This window comes from Staurois parvus, unplaced genomic scaffold, assembly GCF_062004578.1.
Source record: "Staurois parvus isolate SC_StPar_1 unplaced genomic scaffold, SC_StPar_1.0 ptg000106l, whole genome shotgun sequence".
Classification (NCBI taxonomy): Eukaryota; Metazoa; Chordata; class Amphibia; order Anura; family Ranidae; genus Staurois; species Staurois parvus.
This window is the reverse complement of record NW_028317902.1, coordinates 2,800,406-2,824,035: the sequence shown is the minus strand read 5'-3', so window position 1 is coordinate 2,824,035 and position 23,630 is coordinate 2,800,406. Positions and strand designations below refer to the sequence as shown.

At 40.4% G+C, this 23,630-nt stretch overlaps 1 protein-coding gene across 1 annotated transcript in view; it reads left to right on the top strand.

Moving 5' to 3' along the window:
• LHX4 (LIM homeobox 4) overlaps positions 1–23,630 on the top strand; it is a 102,159-nt gene that overhangs the window by 58,214 nt on the left and 20,315 nt on the right. The window contains exons 3-4 of the mRNA XM_089671483.1: positions 9,571–9,773; positions 18,439–18,593. Coding sequence (XP_089527609.1) covers positions 9,571–9,773; positions 18,439–18,593 — 358 coding nt within the window. The remainder of the gene's footprint in view (positions 1–9,570; positions 9,774–18,438; positions 18,594–23,630) is intronic.

The following is a 23,630-nucleotide window of genomic DNA, read 5'->3' as shown; positions in this document are numbered from 1 at the left end:
AGTGTCATTTCTGTCTGCTGCCTGGTTCCAATCTGCATGGATCGCATCTGGCAAGTTTTCCTGACACCAAGATCTAAATAGAAGATGAGGAGGGATCTCTAGCACACAGCCTTAGCTCTGTGTGCTTAATGAAGGGGGTCTGTCCCTTCCCTCCCCACCCCCTGCTTTCTGGAATCTCAGAAAAGCTGTACAAATTCAGCACTTTAAATAGCTGTAGAGCAGAGAGGGCTGCAGATAAATAGATACAACCTATGTAGGAGGATTTGTTTAATCTCTGTGTATCACCTGAGGCCAGTAACTTCATTGGTTATGTGTAAGGGTTTACAACTGCTTTAAATCTGGACTAGAAAATAATCACTTGGTTGAATCCTGGTTCACAATGCACCTGCTCAATGGTAGACCCAAGTTTGGCATGATAATAATAAAACATGGCATTTTTCGAAGGGGCATCCACCAATGAACCTAGACCAATAGCATGATGTATTTATATCTGTGTAGCAGGACATAACAAGAGCTTTGTGAAGTGAAACTGATATAATGTGTGGCAGATATTATGGTTAAAGGTGGTCAACATGACACTGGGCATGGGTTGCTTTTTTAAAGGGACACTTTTTTATTTTATTATGTTTTCTACACTGTGTGCACAATTATAAGGCAAGTTAGTATTTTGAACAAATCGTCATTTTTATGCATATTGTCCAACTCCAAGATGTATAAACTTTAACGCTTAATGGAATTAATCATATCAGGTGATGTGTATTTATTTGTGTAACGAGGGAGGGTTTGGCCTAAGGCAGTGGTCGGCAAGCCGCGGCTCGCGAGCCACATGCGGCTCTTTACACATTTTAATGCGGCTCTTCTGTGTGCCGGGCGCCCGCTCCCCTCCCTCCTCTCGGGCGGCCGCCCCAAAAGTCAGGACTCTGCAGCTAGCCCAGCAATGGGCAAACTACGGCCCGCGGAGCGTGGCACACATTGGCTGTCAGGATGTAGGCGGGGCAGCGTGACGAACTCCTCTCCTCTCACAGTCCGCCCTGAAGACCGGAACGGCGCGGGAACACGGCGAGAGGAATGCGCGGAGCAAAGGTAAGTGAATTGACACAATATGGGGAATGAATTACTATATGGGGGATGAATTACTATGGAGGATGAATTACTATGGGGGATGAATTACTATATGGGGGATGAATTACTATATAAGGGATGAATTACTATATGGGGGATGAATTACTATGGAGGATGAATTACTATATGGGGGATGAATTACTATGGGGGATGAATTACTATATGGGGGATGAATTACTATAGGGGGGATGAATTACTATAGGGGGGATGAATTACTATAGGAGCGATGAATTACTATGGAGGATGAATTACTATGGGGGATGAATTACTATATGGGGGATGAATTACTATATGGGGGATGAATTACTATGGAGGATGAATTACTATATGGGGGATGAATTACTATGGAGGATGAATTACTATATGGGGGATGAATTACTATGGGGGATGAATTACTATATGGGGGATGAATTACTATGGGGGATGAATTACTGTATGGGGGATGAATTACTATGGGGAATGAATTACTATATGGGGGATGAATTACTATATGGGGGATGAATTACTATGGGGGATGAATTACTATATGGGGGATGAATTACTATGGGGGATGAATTACTATATGGAGGATGAATTACTATGGGGGATGAATTACTATATGGGGGATGAATTACTATATGGGGGATTAATTACTATATGGGGGATGAATTACTATATGGGGGATGAATTACTATGGGGGATGAATTACTATTTGGGGGATGAATTACTATGGGGGATGAATTACTATATGGGGGATGAATTACTATGGGGGATGAATTACTATATGGGGGATGAATTACTATGGGGGATGAATTACTATGGGGGATGAATTACTATATGGGGGATGTATTTTCAGTTTTAAAAATGTGGCTCTCAAAATAAATTTCAATCGTGGTTTTGGCGAGATTTGGCTCAGTTGAAAAAAAAGGTTGCCCACCACCGGCCTAAGGAGATCAACACCCTATATCACGGTGTGCATAATTATTAGGCAGCTTCTTTTCCTTCAGGCAAAATGGGTCAAAAAAGAGATTTAACTGACTCTGAAAAGTAAAAAATTGTAAAAATTCTTTCAGAGGGATAAAGCATTCTTGAAATTGCTAAGATATTGGGGCGTGATCACAGAACCATCAAACATTTTGTTGCCAATAGTCAAAAAGGTTGCAAGAAACGTGTTAAGAAAAAAAGACGCAAATTAATTGCCAAAGATTTGAGAAGAATCCAACGTGAAGCTACCAGGAACCCATTATCCTCCAATGCTGTCATATAACTGCAACCTACCTGGAGTGCCCAGAAGTACATGTTGTTCAGTGCTCAGAGACATGGCCAAGGTATGGAAGGCTGAAACCTGACCACCACTGAACAAGACACATCAGTTGAAACATCAAGACTGAGCCAAGAAATATCTAAAGACAGATTTTTCAAAGGTTTTATGGACTGATGAGATGGAAGTGACTCTTGACGGACCAGATATATGGGCCTGTGGCTGAATCAGTAAAGGGCACAGAGCTCCACTTCGACTCAAGTTTGAGGTTTATTAACCATTTGGATTGACTGAGAGCACTGTAGTTGTTCAATAATGAAATTAATCCTCAAAAATACAACTTGCCTAATAATTGTGCACACAGTGTATATCTGAAGTCATTTATGTATATTTTTATATTCTTTTTATGCCAGTATCAGGCTTCTGTTTAACAGGGAGGTGGAGGATTGTAGTGTCTATCTTTAAATTGGTTGTAAAAGCAGAAGGCTTTACCTTAATGCATTCTCTGCATTAAAGTAAAAAAACTTTCTGTATTCAGCTCCCCCCCCCCCCAGTCCCCCTAAATAGTTACCCGAGTCCAATCTTGATCTAGTGTTGTGCTCTAGAGCAGCAGCGCTCTCCTCTCTCTCCCTCTTCTCAGAACACAGAGGCCATTGGCTCCTGCTGCTGTCAATCAAATCTTGTTAGGAGGGGAGGGGGCTGTCAATAGATGCAGACAGCCCAGCTTGGGATTGAGCCCGCACGAATGCCCCCATAGCAAGCTTCATGCTATGGGGCCACTCAGAAGGGAGGAGGAGCCTGGAGCTCAGGCAGGAGACCTCAGAAGAGGAGGTTCAGGTTCAGGTTGCTACTCTGTGCAAGACCATTTTACAGCGCAGGTAAGCATAATATGTTATTATTTTTTTTTAAAAAGTAGCCTTTATAATTACTTTAAATCGTGCATTGAGGTCGGCTTATAAGTTGGACACATTCTGTAAGGAAGTTATTCCACTGCAAAGCTTGGTGTCATCTGCAAAGACTGAAATGGTGCTTTTAATCCCAAACTCTACGTAATTTATAAATATATTAAAAAGTAAGCACCCTACACTAAACATTGGGGTACACCACTAATAACGTTAGACCATTCAGAGTGTGAACCAGTAATCACGACTCTCTGAATATGGTGTTGAAGCTGGTTTTCTATCCATTTTACAAACTGATTTTTCCTAGCCAGTAGAGGTTACCTTACACATTAGCCATGTGTGGGGAACTGTGGCAAACACTGTTACCAAACTATACCCAGAGCCACTCCTTTGTCTAAGTTTTTATTTACTTGCTAAATAAAAACTTCGATTTGTTTGATAACTTCTGTCTTTTGTGAATCCATGCTGTCTATTGCTTTTTTTTTCTAGCAAAAACCTATCTATATGGTCTTTTATTAAACTCTCCGGGATCATCCAAAGTATAGAAGTTATACTAAGCTGTCTGTAGTTACTTGATAAAGACTTTGATCCCTTTTTAAATATTGGCACCACATTGGCCTTATGTCAATTCAGTGGTACTATGTCTGTAATTAACATAGAGATGTGGTGGTAGAATAATATGTATATTTGACAACATTCCCACTAGCTCCAATACAATACAATTTTTTTCTCCCTTGGAACTTTTAAAGGCAAAAATTTTCACGATGAATAAAAACAACCCGGCTTATTTACAACATATTAAAGCAGATAGACATAAAATCTGTTTGAGGGCTGATACAATCTATATGTACTGTACATCATAATAGGCCATATTATAACACTACCCATAACTCCCAGATCGGGGTGCGTATGCACTATTATAATGCTTGGCTTGTCTACGCCAGAACCCCTAACCAGGATGAACCCAATACCTCTGTCCTTCTTCAGGGGTAGTAGGGTGCGACATATCTACAATCAAAGCTGAACATTTATAAGAACCAATTACAGTTACATACATGGAAGTGTACATACTATACAGTGCAGTGCATCAAAAACTGATACATTTGCAATATATGTTTGTATATGCTGATTAGCCATCCAATGTTAAAATTATCTGAGAACATACACACCCCTCCATCCATATCAACCATAGGTAGGGTGTGCACCAGCCCACCAGGAGACACACATACACTGGGCCACAGAAAAAGTGGCTAAAAAAAGAGGATTATATGGAATATGTTACATGATCATCAGCCAGTGGGGTAAAGTAAATATATTGGTTTTTTTATGCATATAAACTATATGTAACTGCTGGGGCATATATCATACCTGGATATCAAGGGATATAAGTAACAAGGACAGGGTCGGACTGACCATTTGGAAACTCGGGCACTGCCCGAGGGCCCGGGGTCAGTAGGGGGCCCCATGAGATGCCCCTGGTACCTTTTTCATAGACTTTTTTGAGTTTGGGCAAGGACACAGGGGCCCCATGATCCCCTATTGCCTGGGGGCCCCATGAGTTGTCGGTCCGCCTCTGAACAAGGATTCCCATCAAACATAAGATGGGGAAATAAATATAATTCTAGGAATATCAATTGATAACAATATTAATGTAGGCAGATAATCAAAATAGCACCCCGTGTACCTACTTATATACAGTATTTAATCAGAAATTCTAAAAATGCAACAAAAAGTCATATATGTTTTATTAAACTCTCCAGGATCTTCCCAACTACAGGAGTTAAACTAAGCAGTTTGTAGTTACTTGATCAATACTTTGATCCTTTTTTTAAATATAGACACCACATTGGCCTTATGTCAATCCAGTGGTACTATGCCAGGCTAAAGATTTCTGGACCATATCAATTTTGACCCATAGAGGTTCATTTTAAGTTATGCCAATATGATCCCCATTATGGACTTGAGTTCCCCCATTTTCCTTTGTATACACAGAGCTGAAGAAGGTATTTAATAAATTTGGCTTTTTTTTTTCACCAGTCACCCACTCTAGATTATTTTGTAAAGGGCCTACATGATAAGACCTGACCTTTTTTTCTGTTAACCACTTGCCTTCCAGAGGATTTACCCCCCTTCCTGACCAGGCCATTTTTTGCATTATGGCGCTGCGTTATTTTAACGGATGATTGCACAGTCATGCAATGCTGCACCCAAATTAAATTTACGTCCCTTTTTTTCCCACAAATTCAACTTTCTTTTGGTGGTATTTGATCACCTGTGCTTTGTTTATTTTTTGCGCTATAAAAAAAAATCCCGACAATTTTGAGAAAAAAATATTTTTGATTTTTTGCTATTGAACATGTCCAGTAAAAAAATAAAAAAAATAAAAATTTGTCATAAATTTAGGCCAAAATGTACTCTGCTACATGTCTTTGCTACAAAAAAATCACAATACGTGTAAATGAATTGGTTTACATGAAAGTTATAGTGTTTACAAATGACGGTATAGATACTGAATTTTTTTTTTTTACTAGTAATGGCAGCGATCAGCAACTTATAGCGGGACTGCAGCAGACATTCTGACACTGGGGGAGCTGACTTGGTGTCACTGACATCCCCAGTGACATCAATACAGTGATCAGTGCTAAACAAAAGCACTGACACTGTGCTACTGGCACTGGGCAGGAAGGGGTTAACATGAGGAGCGATCAAAGGGTTAACTGTGTGCAGGGAGTGTTTTACTATTGGGCTGTGGCAGTGTGCTTCACTGTAAGCACACTGCTTTGGATGGCTGTGACTGAGCTGACAGGGAGGAGAACTGTTAGTAAACAAAACAGTCCTCCTCCCCATCAGAGATCCTCGGTAATCACCGGACGGGATCTGGTGACAGCTGCGGCCACGAATGGCGGTGCGGGTAGGGCGCACTCATGGCTTGCGTGCGCCCCCTACCTGGAAATGCAAAATCACGTATATATACGTGATTTTGCACACCCGTGCCGTCCTGTAGCAGTATTTCTGTTATAGGGCGGTCAGGAAATGGTTAATATAGTAGATAATAAGATTTTTTTTTTGTCCTACTCCTGAACCTGTCCTTCTTTTTGAATGTTTGCTGTCTTGAGTTACATTATATATATCATGTTATATTCTTTGTAACTTTTAAATAATGATAGTGTTCTTTCATTTTTATATTTTTTAAATGTTCCTTTCTTATTATTTATTGCTTTTTTCTTTTAACTTTGGCCACGAGCCTCATAGATTTTACTTTTAGCCTTTTAAATTTATTGCCCATGGAAATGTATTTTACAGTGTGTTTCCATACAGTCATTTTGAAGCACTCCCATTTTTGCTCTGTGTTCTTCATTGACACTCTTCCCTTCCAGTCTAAATCAGATCCTCTCTCAGCCTTAGAAAATTTGATCTCTTAAAGTGGCCATGTTGGTGATGGCAACATCCTTAAAGTGATTGTAAGGTCATGTTTTTTGTTTTAACAAACATGATATACTTACCTTCTCTTCTCGGGTTCCCTGCTGGTGCTCCTGGTTCCTCCTCTTCTCGGGTTCCCTGCTGGTGCTCCTGGTTCCTCCTCTTCTCGATGAAACAACATAAGAAACTGCTTCCTATTCTGCCATACCTGCAGGCTTGATATGGGTATCCATACACACAGGCAGCGGGCTTGGCCCTGCTCCCACCAGCCTCTTCAAAGGATTTAACTGAGAGCAGTGGGAGCCAATGACTCCTGCTGCCTTAGCAAAACCTGTGAGAGCGGGAGAGTCATTACAGGTGAGCACAGTGCTGGATAAAGTGGGGATTCAGGTAAGTATATGGGGGATGAGGGGGTGATACTTTTACCTAAACATTTTTACATAATTGCATTACGTCAAAAATGTTTAGGCTTTGGAACAATATAAAAGGACAGGATCCTTCACTAAGGATAGGATGTCCATGTTGTTGATGGCAATATCCGTAATAGACAGGATCCTTCACAAAGGATAAGGTGGCCATGTTAATGGCAACATCCTTAATAGACAGGATCCTTCTCAAAGGATAGGGTGACTATGTTGTTGATGGCAACATCCTTAATAGACAGGATCCTTCACAAAGGATAAGGTGGCCATGTTGTTGATGGCAACATCCTTAATAGGCAGGATCCTTCACAAAGGATAAAGTGGCCATGTTAATGGCAACATCCTTAATAGACAGGATTCTTCACAAAGGATAGGGTGCCCATGTTGTTGATGGCAACATCCTTAATAGACAGGATTCTTCACAAAGGATAGGGTGCCCATGTTGTTGATGGCAACATCCTTAATAGGCAGGATCCTTCACAAAGGAAAGGGTGTCCATGTTGTTGATGGCAACATCCTTAATAGGCAGGATCCTTCACAAAGGATAAGGTGGCCAGGTTGTTAATGACAACAGCCCTAATAGACAGGATCCTTCACAAAGGATAAGGTGTCCATGTTGTTGATGGCAACATCCTTAATAGACAGGATCCTTCACAAAGGAAAGGGTGTCCATGTTGTTGATGGCAACATCCTTAATAGGCAGGATCCTTCACAAAGGATAAGGTGGCCAGGTTGTTAATGACAACATCCTTAATAGACAGGATCCTTCACATAGGATAAGGTGGCCATGTTGTTGATGGCAATATCCTTAATAGACAGGATCCTTCACAAAGGATAGGGTAGCCATGTTGTTGATGGCAACATCCTTAATAGACAGGATCCTTCACATAGGATAAGGTGGTCATTTTGATGGCAACATCCTTAATAGACTGGATCCTTCACAAAGGATAGGGTGGCCATGTTGTTAATGGCAACATCCTTAATACAGGATCCTTCACATAGGATAAGGTGGCCATGTTGATGGCAACATCCTTAATAGGCAGGATCCTTCACAAAGGATAGGATGTCCATGTTGTTGATGGCAACATCCTTAATGAACAGGGTTCCTCACAGAGGAACAAGTGGTCATGTTATAACTGGCAACATACTGAAAGAACACCTGCCCACAGAGAAAGTAGAGCACTTGCCATTTTGGAAGGTATGCATGTATCCTGTAGTGGATGCAGGAGATATTGTTAGTTTGTGGATGAAAGTTTGCAGTAGGATCTAGTACAGCTAAAGCAGTGTTGTAGTCATGTAGGTGAGAACTTGTTATGTTTCGGGATTGACACTTAAGCCTCATACACACAATGATAATATTGGACAAATGATTGTCCAATTTTTTTTTTTGGCATGCTAGTCTCATATAAAAAAACGAATAGGTTACTAAAGTTATGAAAATTCTCATACAACAGAATACAACTTCAGAGTGATGTAATGTATAGCATTGTAATGTATTCTTTCTGAGCACGCATGGTCTTGGTCACTTGATTTTTTACGGACAAATACTGTACTGATTAAATGAAATATTGTTCTCTCTGTTATCTTATGAGAAAAATTGTTGTGCTTGTCCCTTTGGCTAATTTTGCATGAACTGTCATGATTGGCTCTTTGAAACTATGTACTAACAGAGTATGGCACAAAAAGCAGTATTTTTCCTCTGATTTTCTCATTGTGTGTACCAGGCATAGACAGGTTGATGCTATAAGACTGACAAGCGCTTGGGAAACACTAGTCTGATCTAATACTGGCTGAATCTTTCTGCTAACTAGTTTACAGCATAAATGTCTCCATAGGTCAGAGGTAAACTCTCGGTCCAGAAAATAGACTCATATGGATTGGCTATTATTTATTATATGTATAAAGCACTTACATACTGAGCTTTCACATCGGTGAACCTAAGGTCCCTATCTCACATAAATACATACACACACATACAAAAAGAAATGAAGACAGTAGTCAGTTAAACTAGCATCATGTCTTTGGACCAGGGGCGGACTGACCATTTGGAAACTCGGGCACTGCCCAAGGGCCCGGGGTCAGTAGGGGGCCCCATGAGATGCCCCTGGTACCTTTTTCATAGGCTTTTTTGAGTTTGGGCAAGGACACAGGGGCCCTATGATCCCCTATTGCCTGGGGGCCCCGTGAGTTGTCAGTCCGCCCCTGCTTTGGACTATAGGAGGAAAATCTAGAAGGTGGAGGAAACCCAGGCAAACACAGGGAGATTTACAGATAGTGTCCTGGCCAGGATTTAAACTGAGGAAGCAGTATTTCAAGGCAGATGTGGTAGCCACCATGCCACTGTGTTCCTCATGCCATTATTATAATGTGTCTGATACAAACATGTTATCTATCTTTTGCTGTTTAATAATTCTTCATATTGACCATACCTACCTGGTGTTACAGCTTATTTTCTGTTTTGCAGGAGATTTGGCACCAAGTGCACAGCATGCCAGCAGGGAATCCCCCCAACTCAAGTGGTACGGAAAGCCCAGGACTTTGTATATCACCTGCACTGCTTTTCCTGTATTATTTGTAGTCGGCAACTGGCTACTGGTGATGAGTTCTACCTCATGGAAGATGGTCGGCTGGTTTGCAAAGAGGATTATGAGACTGCGAAGCAGAATGGTGAGGAATTACTTAAACTCTCTTACTGGATGGTGACTTGGCAAGCATACAGATGAGAACATAGCCCTCTATTTTAGGTATATCAAACAGTTGTAAACATTAAGTAGTTTATAGTTTCCTGAGACAATCAATTATATTATATTATCTTGTTGCCGTATAAAAGAAGGAAATGAGAATCAGGTTAAAGTGTTACTAAACCCACAACAGTAAAATCAGTCTGTATATGCAGTAAAGCATGCTTGTTATACTCACTGTGGAACCTAAGGGGTTAATCCTCTGTATTGTGTAAAAAGGATGTTTGATCCTGACTTCTCTGATCCTCCTTTTCTTCTAGTGCCCCCCTTTTATCTCCTGATAAGACATATCATTTGGAGACACTCTGCACATGCTCAGATGGTGTGTATTTTCTTGGGAGAGTGCATGTGATCAGCACAGGGCCAATCAGCACTGTCCAGACAGAGGTCAGGGGTTCTGCATCCTCCTAGAACAGAAATAAAACTCCTCCTATAAGCTTTAACCAGTGCTCTGCTGGACACTGATAGAAGTCACAAGACTGCTGTAACTGCTGATAAGAAAAGGTATTTAGCAGTTTATATTTACTAAAATAATTGCATTTCCATGTTGTGTGTACTGTGGGAGACCAGATTTAGTGAATGCAGGGTCCTGGGTTTAGTAGCACTTTAACTATGGTCAACATAGACTGATACAATATTTCCCTCATAAATTTGAATAAATGAGGACAAATATCTGGACAATCCATTACAATGCACTGTGGTGGCTGCATATTAAAGAGAATATATAGTATTTTGTATTTGTTTTCTACATGTATTCATATTTTGAATGAATAGATAAAATTTTTTATAGATAACATTTTTTACACATAGAAAAAATAAAAAAAACATGATTGTGCTAAAAGTGCAAAAAATGTAGCTGCAAGCACACCAACAGATATAAATTGGCCGGACAAAAGTGCTGCACTTCAATTCATATGTATTATTTATTTATTACAGGTACTTATATAGAACTGTCAATGTACACAGCACTTTACACATATATTGTACATTCACATCAGTCCCTGCCCTCAAGCAGCTTACAATCTCCTAGATTGTAAACTCCAAGGAGCAGGCCCTCAAATCCCTCTGGTATTGAACTGTATTGTTGCTGTATTGTCTCCCTTTATATTGTAAAGCACTGAGCAAACTGCTGGCACTATATAAATCCTGTATAATAATAATAAGGTCCCTAACTTACATTCATACATATACTAAGGCCAATTTAGACAGGAGACAATTAACCTACGAGCATGTCCCCGGAGCGTGGGAAGAAACCAGAGTAGGCACCATGCAGGCACAGGGAGAACATGAAAACTCCAATCAGGTGGTGCCGTAGTTGGAATTTGAACCGACACCCCAAGTGCTGCCAGGCAGAAGTGCTAAGCACTTAGCCAGTGTGCTGCCCATATATACATACAAATAAATATATTTATAAATATGTGCAATAAAAAAGGCAGTCCAATGTGAAAAAGTCCACCAAAGAAGTGATATGATGAATTCAAACACTATGTCGCTCCAATAAAGTGCAAATATTCCAATGGTGGCACTTTTCAGCACTGTGTGTCCCCTCCACACATATGTTATCACCTGCTATGGGAACACTCTGACCCTCCTAGATAGAGCAGTCAAAGAAAGCCTCAAATATAGCTAGACTCCCGTCACAGGGCTGCTAGAACTAACTACTCCATGCCAAATCCACAGGTTTTCAGGTTTTATCAGTATATCATAATGAAGAAAAAACAGGAGAACTGTATAGTGTACAACCATAAAAAGCACTTCTAATTTAATAAAACACAACATCCAATAGTATTCAATAAAATACGCTGGTTGCGGCTGGTTCCAGGAATGGGGCGGGGACATCCGTACTCTGAGAACATGATGATGTCACGAACAAAGGTTCCGCCCTACACGTTTTGTCACAAATGACATCTTCTGAGGCATAGAGGCCATATTCAATCATCACGTTATATATAGTGGAGGAATAATACCGGAAGAAGGAAGAGGCAATCTCTCAAACCAAGCCTCGTTTTGAAGGAAGCTGGACATCTCTATGGAATGATAGCTAGAGGGGACATTTAGCAAAATGGCTAAATGGCACATACTCCCCCCAATGAAAAAATTGTATAATGTTTAATCGCAAGGCAGAAGTTATATAAAAATAGAAAAACTAATAAAAGAACGGTTTCCCAGTATTCAGATATACAGTGGATATAAAATGTCTACACACCCCTGTTAAAATGTCAGGTTTCTGTGATGTTAAAAAATGAGACAAAGATAAATAATTTTATAGGTTACATTAAAGGTGGAAAAGTTCTCAAATTATTTATGTTTGTCTCATTTGTTTACATCACAGAAACCTGACATTTTAACAGGGGTGTGTAGACTTTATATATCCACTGTATATAAATGAAAAATATACATATTTTTTAGTTGGCTAACTATGAATAAATGTGATTATTTTATTTTACTATTAACAGGTAAAGCTCCTAGCTTTTGTTTACTAGGCTTTTGTTTACTGTAGTCCAAAATGGCCAAATGGCACATGCTTCCCCAATATAAAAATTGTATAATGATTAATCGGAAGGCAGAAGTTATTAATAAAGTAAAAAAATTAAAATAGACATACTAATGAAAACACAGTTTCCCAGTATTTTTTTTATATATATATATATATGAAAAATATACATATTTTTTATTTTTGTGTTGGCTAACTGAATAAATGTGAATATTTTATATTACTATTTACAGGTAAAACTCCTAGCTTTTTTTTTACTAGGCTAACATTAACTGCTGTGCTAAAAAAAAGTCCCTTACAATTTTCATGACTGCTGATGAGGAAGCAGGTCTGCCTGCTACGTTTATGGTATTGGTCCCAGCATTGTAATAGGAGAAGAGCTGCTTCCTCAACCTGCCATGAGTAAGAAAATAGCATTTCTTGAGGTGTAGCATATTGAAAATCCCCACTCTTGCTATCGTTACAAGGCCATTGCTGGATTTATAACAAAATTACAGCACACTACAGATTAAAATGGGTCATTTTTATTAAAAGCCAGCTGTAGTCATATGTTTTTTATAGGTTTGTCAGAGTGGGTAAGATTGAAAAAAACCTCTGTCATATTTTAATTGCTGTGTTCCCGATTGGGAAGGTTTACCTTCATGTATTGTCCCAGTAACTGGGGGTTACAAGGACAGGAAATGATGACATATATCTCTGATGGGGACACAGAGACTGCAGCAACAGCAGTTTTTTTTCAGGGTAGGGAAGGGTTAGAATGACCTGTATTTTTTTATTGTTCTAACTGGAAATCAAAAACAATAAAAACAAGTTTAGGCTGGAGATGTTATTTATTACTAGAGTACAAACTTGGTTTTTCTAGCAGTTTTATAAATTGTATAATCTTTTGATACTGATAGCAGAGTTTTCCTTTTCTTTTTTTCAATACTGATGTATAGATCTGGACTTTATGGAATGATAAGGTGGCCTTGTGGTTAGTCTGTATGATTACAGTCATTTAAATGAAACATTGTATTGTGACTAGTTTGTAATATTTTTTAAAATTTTATCAATGGTCAATTTTTTATCTTGCATTAAGTTAAATTACGAAAATCATTAATGCTTACAATGTCCAGTTTTATTTTCTAATTTACAGTACAGACTCCAGTCTTTAGGCAACTCATTTTTCAATGTTAGTGCATGTCTTCAGATTTGTTGTATGAATCATCTTTTAGTTTTGCTTGTATTATTGGTGTATTCTCTATAGATCATACAGCAACGTATAAAACTAACGCTGAGCTGTTTTTATTGAACCAAAGTATAATGTTGTTACCTTTTCATGACATCATTGGTATCCTGCTGCAGAAATCCTGTTCCTGTCAATGAAGTACTGTATCTGCCTATATTCCCCACATCTATTATACTGTATGATGAGCAACATTTTAAATCAATACAGAGCTCCAACCAAACGTGTCACATTCCTTTCTGGGAAGAGCCTGCAGAAGGAGGGTGTTGTAGCAGCAACCAGCTGGTTAACTGGTATCAGCATAATCACTTGCACACCATGGATCCATAACATATAGTCCAAACAATTATTAAAACATTCACATAACAATAAAAATTCTGAGCCACCCAGACTCCTTGCACCTTGCACTGATCACATGCCCAATGAAGTTAGGGGTCCTACGTGGCTCTGAAGCTTTGCATTTGCAAATTCTAAAGTATTCACATTAAAATATGTTTGAACATATTTCCATTGATTGTTTAGAGCAGTGGTCTCCAAACTGTGGCCTGGATGCTGGGTGCGGCCCTTTTCTTACTTTTATCCGGCCCTTGGGGCACTATTCCTTCTGACACCAACAATGGGGGCATAATTCCTCCCACTCACACCAATGATCGGATACTATTCCTCCAACTAACACCAATAATGGCCACTATTTCTCCCACTGACACCACCAATAGGGGCATATTTCCTGCCACTGATACCAACAGTGGATACTATTCTTCCCACTGATACCTACAATTGTGCACTATGCCTCCCACTGACACCAATGATGGGGCATTGTTTACTCCCAGTGACACCAGGACATGTTCTACTCCCACTGGACACAGTCCAGCCCCCTTAAAGTCTGGAGGACAGTAAACTGGTCCCTTGTTTAGAAAGTTTGAAGACCCCTGGTTTACAGCAAGGGTCTCCATACTGTCTAAACAAAAGGCCAGTTTACTGTACTTCAGACTTTAGGGGGGCCAAACTGTGGTCAGTGGGAGTAAACAATGTCTCTGGCTTGGTGGTCAGTCAGTGGGATTAAAAAAATGATTAATTGTGCCCCATTATTGGTGTCGTTGGGGCAATAGTTCACCATTGTTTATATCAATGGGAAGAACCCCATTGCTGGTGTCAGTGGGAGGAATTATGTCCCACTATGGTTGTCAGTGTAATGAATGGTGCCTTATCATTGATGTCAATAGGAGGACTACTGCCTCATATCAGTGGAAGGAATAGTGCCCCAAGGGCCAGGTAAATGCAAGCAAGGAGCCCCATCTGGCCTGTGGGCTACAGTTTGGAGACCACGGGTTTAGAACATTCATCAAATATGTTCTCAACACACCAGTAAAACCTTCAAAACTTCCTTATTGCAAATCATATTCCTTATCGTAAATTTGGTTTCCCTTCACCTCAGTTCCCAAAAATTTGATGGGAAGTGAATGGAGATCACATCTTTAAAAGTTGTCACTGGAAAAAGTGTCAGCATTGGAAGATTTAGGCCTCCTGGGCAAATAGCGGGGCTGGATACGGCACCTGTGCCCTCCACCTACAGCTAAACGCGAGAGCCCCATAAACCAGGGCTAGTGTGCATGGGACCTTACCCTCACCTCCTGTTATGGTGGCAGCTCCAAAATTTTGGATTTACCATTAATGTCCCAGTGACAGTAGTCAGCAGGATAAATTGTCCCACTGGGACATGGACAACCATGAGAACCTGACAGAGGTTCTAACCTTACAAAATACAAAACAAGACATTTTGGCTGAAATTCTACTTTTAGATATAACATATGTTGTCTAAAATAAATATATATAAGACAAATCTTAATGAAAGGTACATTCCTGGCAACGATGAGAATAAAAGGAAACCTAAACTAAAAAATAATGGGGGCTGCCGTTGCTGAGCTCATCCTGAAAAATTCTAGTTGCCTGTCTTTTGTCTCAGTGCCTTTTGAGTCACTTACCCAGGAGGAACATACTTTTTCCAGGTTAGAGCTTCAGACTCAGAAAGCCTTGATGCCTTGGGATCTGCATATTAGTTATCTACCATGTTTAGAAGGTGAACTAAGCAATGGTAACTTACTTTTTTCTTAGCACTAAATTCTTTTTAAGTGTCAATAAGTAAACATTTCCTATTAACTTTTTAAATTCTGTTTGTCCTTTGTTTGAGCATACAACTTGCCCTACACATAAATTACCAGTTGATCCTGCCATTCAACCACTGATTTATGACATTGGTGGCAACCATCTGGGTGCTCATAGAGCCTCTGCAGCATTTCCACCACACGGCACTTGCTCCTGTTCTATTCAGTAAGGCATATCTACTCTTGGCTTACTTTTTAATCTACCTACATCATTTCAATTTTTTTTTACCATGGATACACTTTAAATGTAATACTAAACAAAAGATATAAAACCTATGTGACATCACCACCGCACCTCTCCACCTTGCTAAGCACTCTTTGGCATCAGCTGAGTGTCCAACCTTCTGTGTTCACAATGCGGCCGCTTAGCACAGGACCTGGAAGCAAGTGAACCCCACCGCTACTTCTGTGATTTCCAGCTTCCAGGGGCATTGGCCAGGTATGCTATATACATAGTTACATTGGTCCATGCTGGACCAAATGTAGCTATGTAAAAATAAACCATACCTGGAATTAATCTTTAAGCACATAAAAATAAAAATGTAATGTATTGCAGCTTACGAGTCATTAGATGTGGTGGCTGCATTCGTTTTCTTTTCTTTTTCCCCTTATTTTCTGGTGACCTGATGATCCTGCAAATACCACACTTCCTGACCATGGGTAGATGGTTGTAACCAAGGCTTCTCTCCTGATCAGAACATGTGTTCTTCTATTCATCTTCATTATATGGGGGATAGGGTTAATAATAGTGTACAGAAGATAGCCTGGAAGGCAGATAAGAATGTTTGTGCTTTCAGTTCAGCTCACAGTAAGTGAAAAGGACAATGCATTCCTTCCATGATCAACAGGTTTTTTTTCTGTACTTGTTTAAAAAAGGAATTTTGCTAATGCATTGTCTTTGATTATGTACCTGTATTGGATACACTTTGTATTCTCTTAAAACTTCAATAAAAACGTATTAAAAGTGAAAATGTTCTTAGCCTGAAAACCTTTTTTTTTTTTTAGAAATCATGCTCATCTGGATACTGCATCTGTCCCCCGCGTGATCTAAGACTGAGAACTAAGTGATCAAAGACCACCGATCGGTCAGTTCTCAGCGCTCCATGAGCAGAGAGCTGGTGACTGTCACTGGAATGCTGGGCCGTGGAGGGGAAGGGAGCATCTGGCTCAGGCTCTCAGCAGATCGCTGAGAACCTGAGCCAGGTGCCAGTCCAGGGATCTGGGTGGATCCCGACTTTAAAGTCGGGATCTTTCCCCAGCCTGAACTGGCTGAGTGATGTCAGCCGACAGCAGACTTTAGGCCGCTGTTGTAAGAAAACAGGCCACAGGAGTGCAGAGCGAACTGCACTCCTGTGATCCACAGGAGAAGTACTGTACAGCTCAAATGCAGTCAACATATCTTAGGACTGCTAGGCTCCCATATATTTAATTTTTGTTCTTGGGTTTAAACATCTTTTAACACCTTTACTGATGCTGTTGTATGCAGTACAGTGCATCAGTAACAGGATGTAATTAAATGCTTCACTAGCAGATGTATTTTGTATACCTGTTATAGAGCTGGCTTCAGGCTCTACAACAGAAGTGATTTCACTCAATCACCTCTACTAGCTTCTACTAGCTGTAAATGGTGTGCCCCCGTCCCTCCATGTATGTATTCCAGGCTGCAAGTCCAGGATGACCATTGGCAACATCAGGATGGAGAGTGGAGAGGAGATGAGAAACATCCATTTCTCGATCTTCACTAACAGCAATGAACCTGGAAGTCCTCCACTCTAAGCTCTACTTCCAGGTTCAGAGTTCTCAGACCCCACCTAGTGCAGTCAAGAAAAGAGGTGATCAAGTACTGTTTATCCTCAGTGTGGTTGGGAGAAGTGCAGGGTTATTAGGGCTTCAAAGGACCCCGATGCCTCTGTATAGAGGGCGTGTCACTCCATATATATTCTATCACATAGGAGGCTTGTCAACCCACTTGTGATAACAATAACGTTGAGTGAAAATGTTTTTTTTTAAATAAATTAAAAAAACAAAAACATTCAAAGCACCCTGCTCATATCTACACATATAAACACAAACATGAGTGTACACTAAACATTGGTATGTAAATACGGATTGGACAACACATATTAGGTTTTGCTGTACACACAAGTGAGGAATAGTTCTAAGGCCATTATCTGTGGTTTACTCCACACTGATGAGATTTAAAGCCTTAAAGTGTTGCCTACCCGAAAAATTTTGATTTAGTTTGTTTTATAGATAATTTGGAGATGTTATTGTGTTTGTGTGCATTAACATTATTTGAGTGTATCTTTTACTAAAAATGTAGATTTGATAAACATTTGCGTCAATATGATGACAAATAACAAAATGCAACTACTACCTTTATATTTTATGTTTGTTCTGCTTTCAGAAAATAAATAATGCTTTGGGGGTTTAAAGGCAATTTCATATTTGTAAAAGTGTGCATTTTAGCATTTGTAAAAATCTGCTATTTATGGCTGAGGGAGGCATCAAAAGAACAGTTTTACTTGATTACTGGAGAGCAGGTCAGCTAGCATGTCTTGGAAAAAATGCTCCTTAGCTTCATTTTAAGTCTTCCATTCTACTGTTGTGAAATCTTTACATATTTATACATGATATTAAATCTAAAACTAAAAAAAAGTTATACTTTAACTAAGATGCTGAATTTACAATGTGCTTTTCTTTTATTCAGATGACTCAGAGGGAGGTGCAAAGAGGCCTCGGACCACAATAACTGCCAAACAGCTGGAGACATTAAAGAACGCCTACAAGAACTCACCGAAACCAGCCCGGCATGTGAGGGAGCAGCTGTCCTCAGAGACGGGGCTGGACATGCGTGTTGTGCAGGTACGACAAACATGGATAGCTAACATCAAAGCTGAATGTGTTTTATTACACAGGGTTGACACTGATACTGAATGATGGCACTTACCATGTAATTACCACCCCACATCCTCCATGGCACCCTTCCCTGTTAAGCTCTTCCTCCTTCCTTCAGTGCATGTCAGAATTTGCATTGAGTGCAATTGACTGAATCAGTGTGAACACCCAATGTGATCCATTTCAAGTGCAGGAAAAAAAAAATTGCGTGCATCTTTCGCGGCAGCTGTTGTGCAATTTACAGTGCAATGTGAGCCATACAAAATGAATTGCTAAAATCGTACTCCAAGAATCGCATGCAATCTGAACAGGAATGTGGTGCGATTCTTGTCTGAATCACATGTGGTTTCAGGGACTATAGCAGAATTGTGGAGGGGAAGTCAGCATTTGTCATAATATGCACATAAGGTATACCTGCACATTATGACATACTTACTTTTGGGTCTACTCTCCTCTAAGGAAGTGGGATTTAAGCTTCATCAATTCTCTGGTGTCATATTATTTTCCAGTTCGTCTCCTGAGTCTACAGTCTTCTTGCTACTAAATCATTAGTAAGACCTCATCTGGAATATGCAGTTCAGTTTTATTATTATTATTATTATTATACAGGATTTATATAGCGCTATAGCATAGAGATGGTACTTAAAGCCATGGGAGTTTATCAAGTGACAAAGGGAGGAGGTGTAGATGGAGAAGAGAAGGGGTCCAAGGAGAGAACCTTGAGAGACCCCTACAGAAAGAGGGAGTGAAGAGGAGGAGGCAGCATTATAGGTAACACTGAAGGAGCGCTGTGATAGGTAGGAGGAGAACCAGGAGAGAGCAGAGTCTCTGAGACCAAGACACTGGAGTTTTTTGAGGAGGAGGGGATGGTCAATCGCATCAAAAGCCGCAGAGAGATCAAGTAGTAAGAGTACGGAGTAGTGGCCATTGGTTTTGGGCACCAATTAGCAAAAAGAACATTGGGGAACTGGAGAAAGTACAGAGAAGGACAACCAAACTGATAAGAGGCATGGAGGAGCTCAGCTAAGAGGAAAGAGTAAAGGAAATGAATTTATTCTCTCTTGAAAAGAGGAGATCAAGGAGGGATATGATCAACATGTATACAGTTGCAAGAAAAAGTATGTGAACCCCTTGGGATTACGTGGAGTTTTGCATGAATTGGGCATAAAATGTGCTCTGAACGTCATCTAAGTCACAACAATAGAAGAACACAGTCTGCTGAACATAATACTACACAAACATTAGATGTTGCCATGGTTTAATTGCACATAACATGTAAACATTCACAGTGCAGGGAGGAAAAAGTATGTGAACCTTTGGACTTAATAACTGGTTGACCCTCTTTTGGCAGCAATAACCTCAACCAAACGTTTCCTGTAGTTGCAGATCAGACCTGCACAACGATCTCGAGTAATTTTGGACCACTCCTCTTCACAAAATTGTTTCAGTGTAGCAATATTCTTGGGATGTCTGGTGTGAATAGCTCTCTTAAGGTCATGCCACAGCATTTCAATTGGGTTGAGGTCAGGACTCTGACTGGGCCACTCCAGAAGGCGTATTCTGTGCTGTTGCAGCCATTGTTTTGTTGAATTACTTGTATGCTTTGGGTCATTGTCCTGTTGCATCACCCATCCTCTGCGGAACTTCAGTTGGTGGACAGATGGTCGTACGTTTTCCTGCAAAATGTCTTGATAAACTCTGGAATTCATTTTCCCATCAATGACAACAATCCATCCAGGCCCTGAGGCAGCAAAGCAGCCCCAAACCATGATGCTCCCTCCGCCATGTTTCACAGTGGGGATGAGGTTTTGATGTTGGTGTGCTGTGCCTTTTTTCTCCACACATAGTGTTGTGTGTTCTTCCCAAACAACTCAATCTTGGTGTCATCTGCCCACAGTATATTTTGCCAGTAGTGCTGTGGAACATCCAGGTGCTCTTTTGCAAACTTCAAACGTGCTGCAATATTCTTTTTGGACAGCAATGGCTTCCTCCGTGGTGTCCTCCCATGTACTCCATTCTTGTTTAATGTTTTCCTTATTGTAGATGTGTCAACAAAAATGTTAGCATGTGCCAGAGATTTCTGTAGGTCTTTAGCTGACACTCTGGGATTCTTCTTTACCTCATACAGCATTCTGCGCTGTGCTCTTGCAGTCATTTTTACAGGACGACCACGCCTAGGGAGAGTAGCAACAGTGCTAAACTTTCTCCATTTGTAGACAGTCTGTCTTACCGTGGACACATGAACATCAAGGCTTTTGGAGATACTTTTGTAACCCTTTCCAGCTTCATGCAAGTCAACAATTCTTGATCGCAGGTCTTCTGAGAGCTCTTTTCTGCGAGGCATGGTTCACATCAGACAGTGCTTCTTGAAACCAGTAAACCCAAAACAGGTGTGTGTTTTTAAGGGCAGGACAGCTGTCAGCAACACATCCAATATCATCGCACTGATTGGAGTCAAGGTTGGCTCACTCCTGGCTCCAATTAGCTCTGGGAGAAGTCATTAAGCTAGGGCCTCACATACTTTTTCCTCCCTGCACTGTGAATGTTTACATGTTATGTGCAATTAAACCATGGCAACATCTAATGTTTGTGTAGTATTATGTTCAGCAGACTGTGTTCTTCTATTGTTGTGACTTAGATGACGTTCAGAGCACATTTTATGCCCAATTCATGCAAAACTCCACGTAATCCCAAGGGGTTCACATACTTTTTCTTGCAACTGTAAATACATCAGTGGTCCATATAATGAACTCGGGGTAGAGTTATTCACCCTGAGGTCATCACAGAGGACAAGGGGGCACTCTTTACCTCTGGAGGAAAAGAAATCTAATCTCTTCACGGTAAGAGCTGTGAAAATGTGGAATAGACTCCCTCAAGAGTTGGTTCTGGTCAGCTCAGTGGATTGCTTTAAAAAAAGGCCTGGATTCTTTCTTGGATACACAGAATATAACTGGATACTAACATTTATAGGTAACGTTGATCCAGGGAATATCCGATTGCCTCTTGGGGGACCAGGAAGGAATTTTTTTCCCTGCAGAAGCAAATTGGATCATGCTTTGCTTGGATTTGTTTGCCTTCCTCTGGATCAACTGTGGGTATAGGATTATAACTTTTTTTTTTTTCTTATGGTTGAACTGGATGGATTTTTGTCTTTCTTCAGCCAGACTAACTATGTAACTATATGCTATGCCTAGTGGACAAGCACTGGTGATGTAACATGCACACTACACTGTACTGTCCATTTGCCACAGTATATATATATTTATTAGGGACGTGGCTCCCATGAGAACTGCAAGACTTCGAACACCTTTCATTTTGACATGATTTTAGCTTATTTAAACTGAACGTTTTTTAAACATTTTAGCTTTTAAAGTCCACTTCCACTTTAAAACCCAGGTGAACGTTCCGTTTAAATAAGCTAAAATCATGTCAAAATGAAAGATGATCAAAGTCTTGCCGTTCTCATGGGTACCACGTCCCTAATATACTGTATAACTAACCAAACAAAATTTTCCCAATGGGACTTTCAAGGCACTGTTACCACAGATGTTTGTAAAAACTTTTCAACATTTTATTGCTGTACAAAATCCATTGTATCAAAACCAATAATACGGCTTTACAGATTAGGTCCTTTAAATCCATTATAATCCTTGGGAAGGCAGTCCCTAACCCTCAAGGGGCGTACAATCTAAGGTCCCTAACTTACATTCATTCATACATACACATATTAGGGCCAATTTAGACAGGAGCCAATTAACCTAATAGCATGTCTTTGGAGTGTGGGAGGAAACCCGAGTACCCGGAGAAAACCCAGGCAGGCACAGGGAGAACATTCAAACTCCAGGCAGGTGGTGCCGTGGTTGGGATTTGAGCCAATGACCCCAGTGCTGCCAGGTAGAAGTGCTAACCATATAGCCACTGTGCTGCCTCAACTCCAACTCCAGGCAGGTTTTGCCGTGGTTGGGATTCAAGCCAATGACCCTAGTGCTGCCAGGTGGAAGTGCCATGATTGGTAGGATGCGTCCATACCCCTTGGAATCCTGAACAGACTCCCACATGGGGTGGTAATGCAGCTACATCCTTCGCAGCTAGGGGGCCCCTTCAGAGACCTAGTGACCCCCTTTTTATATGCTTGACCTGCAGGGGGTGGTGTTCCTCTGAAAAGCATGGGAAAACCTGGACAGCAGTGTTAACCCTTCCTTCTCAGGATTCAACGACCCAGCAGAACAGCTACAAACAACAATACAATAAACTCACATTAGAATACATGGTTTTCACAAAGACATGCAGAGTAACCAAAATCCACAAGTGCAAAACATATAAGTACTCTGGAAACACCTGCTCACATATGGAACCATGCTTACAGCCTGCCATTCACTTAGAACACCAGTCATCCCAGTATTCCCAGTATATCTGCTGTGGGAATCTGCAGGAGAGCCTTTACTTTTTTAAATCCTTACTCGTTTGTGTTTTTTTCATAAAAAAGGTCATCTTAATGTGAACAAATGTATGGTGTGCTAAGGTACTGAAAACATTGTGACTTATGCATGGGTTGTAATTGTAGCATTTTAATCTTCTTATCTCAGAGCTGATTGAAACCTATAGACTCTCTCCAGTAATGATTGATAGACCGTGTGAGCATGTGATCTGGAGCACTGCAGCTTCATATATTCATGACAAGGACTTCTCCACTCAAAATAATCTTGTGATCGGGTTATCCTGGCATGTGTCCTACTGACTAGTGTAAATTTTAATAATAGCTCCACTTTAAATTACACCTGTCACTAGTGTATGCTGCTAAACTGTCCCATAAATGAAAGGCAGCACTTTGTATTTTAAATGTACAGATTTATAGATTAGCCACTAGAGGGAACTCTGGTAATTGCTGCTATAACTCAGGCCCCTGTTTAACCCTTATGTTGCTGGGGGTCATCGATGTCCAGGTCAGATTTATTTATGTATTTCAGGTACTTATATAGCACCGTCAATTTACACAGCTCTTTA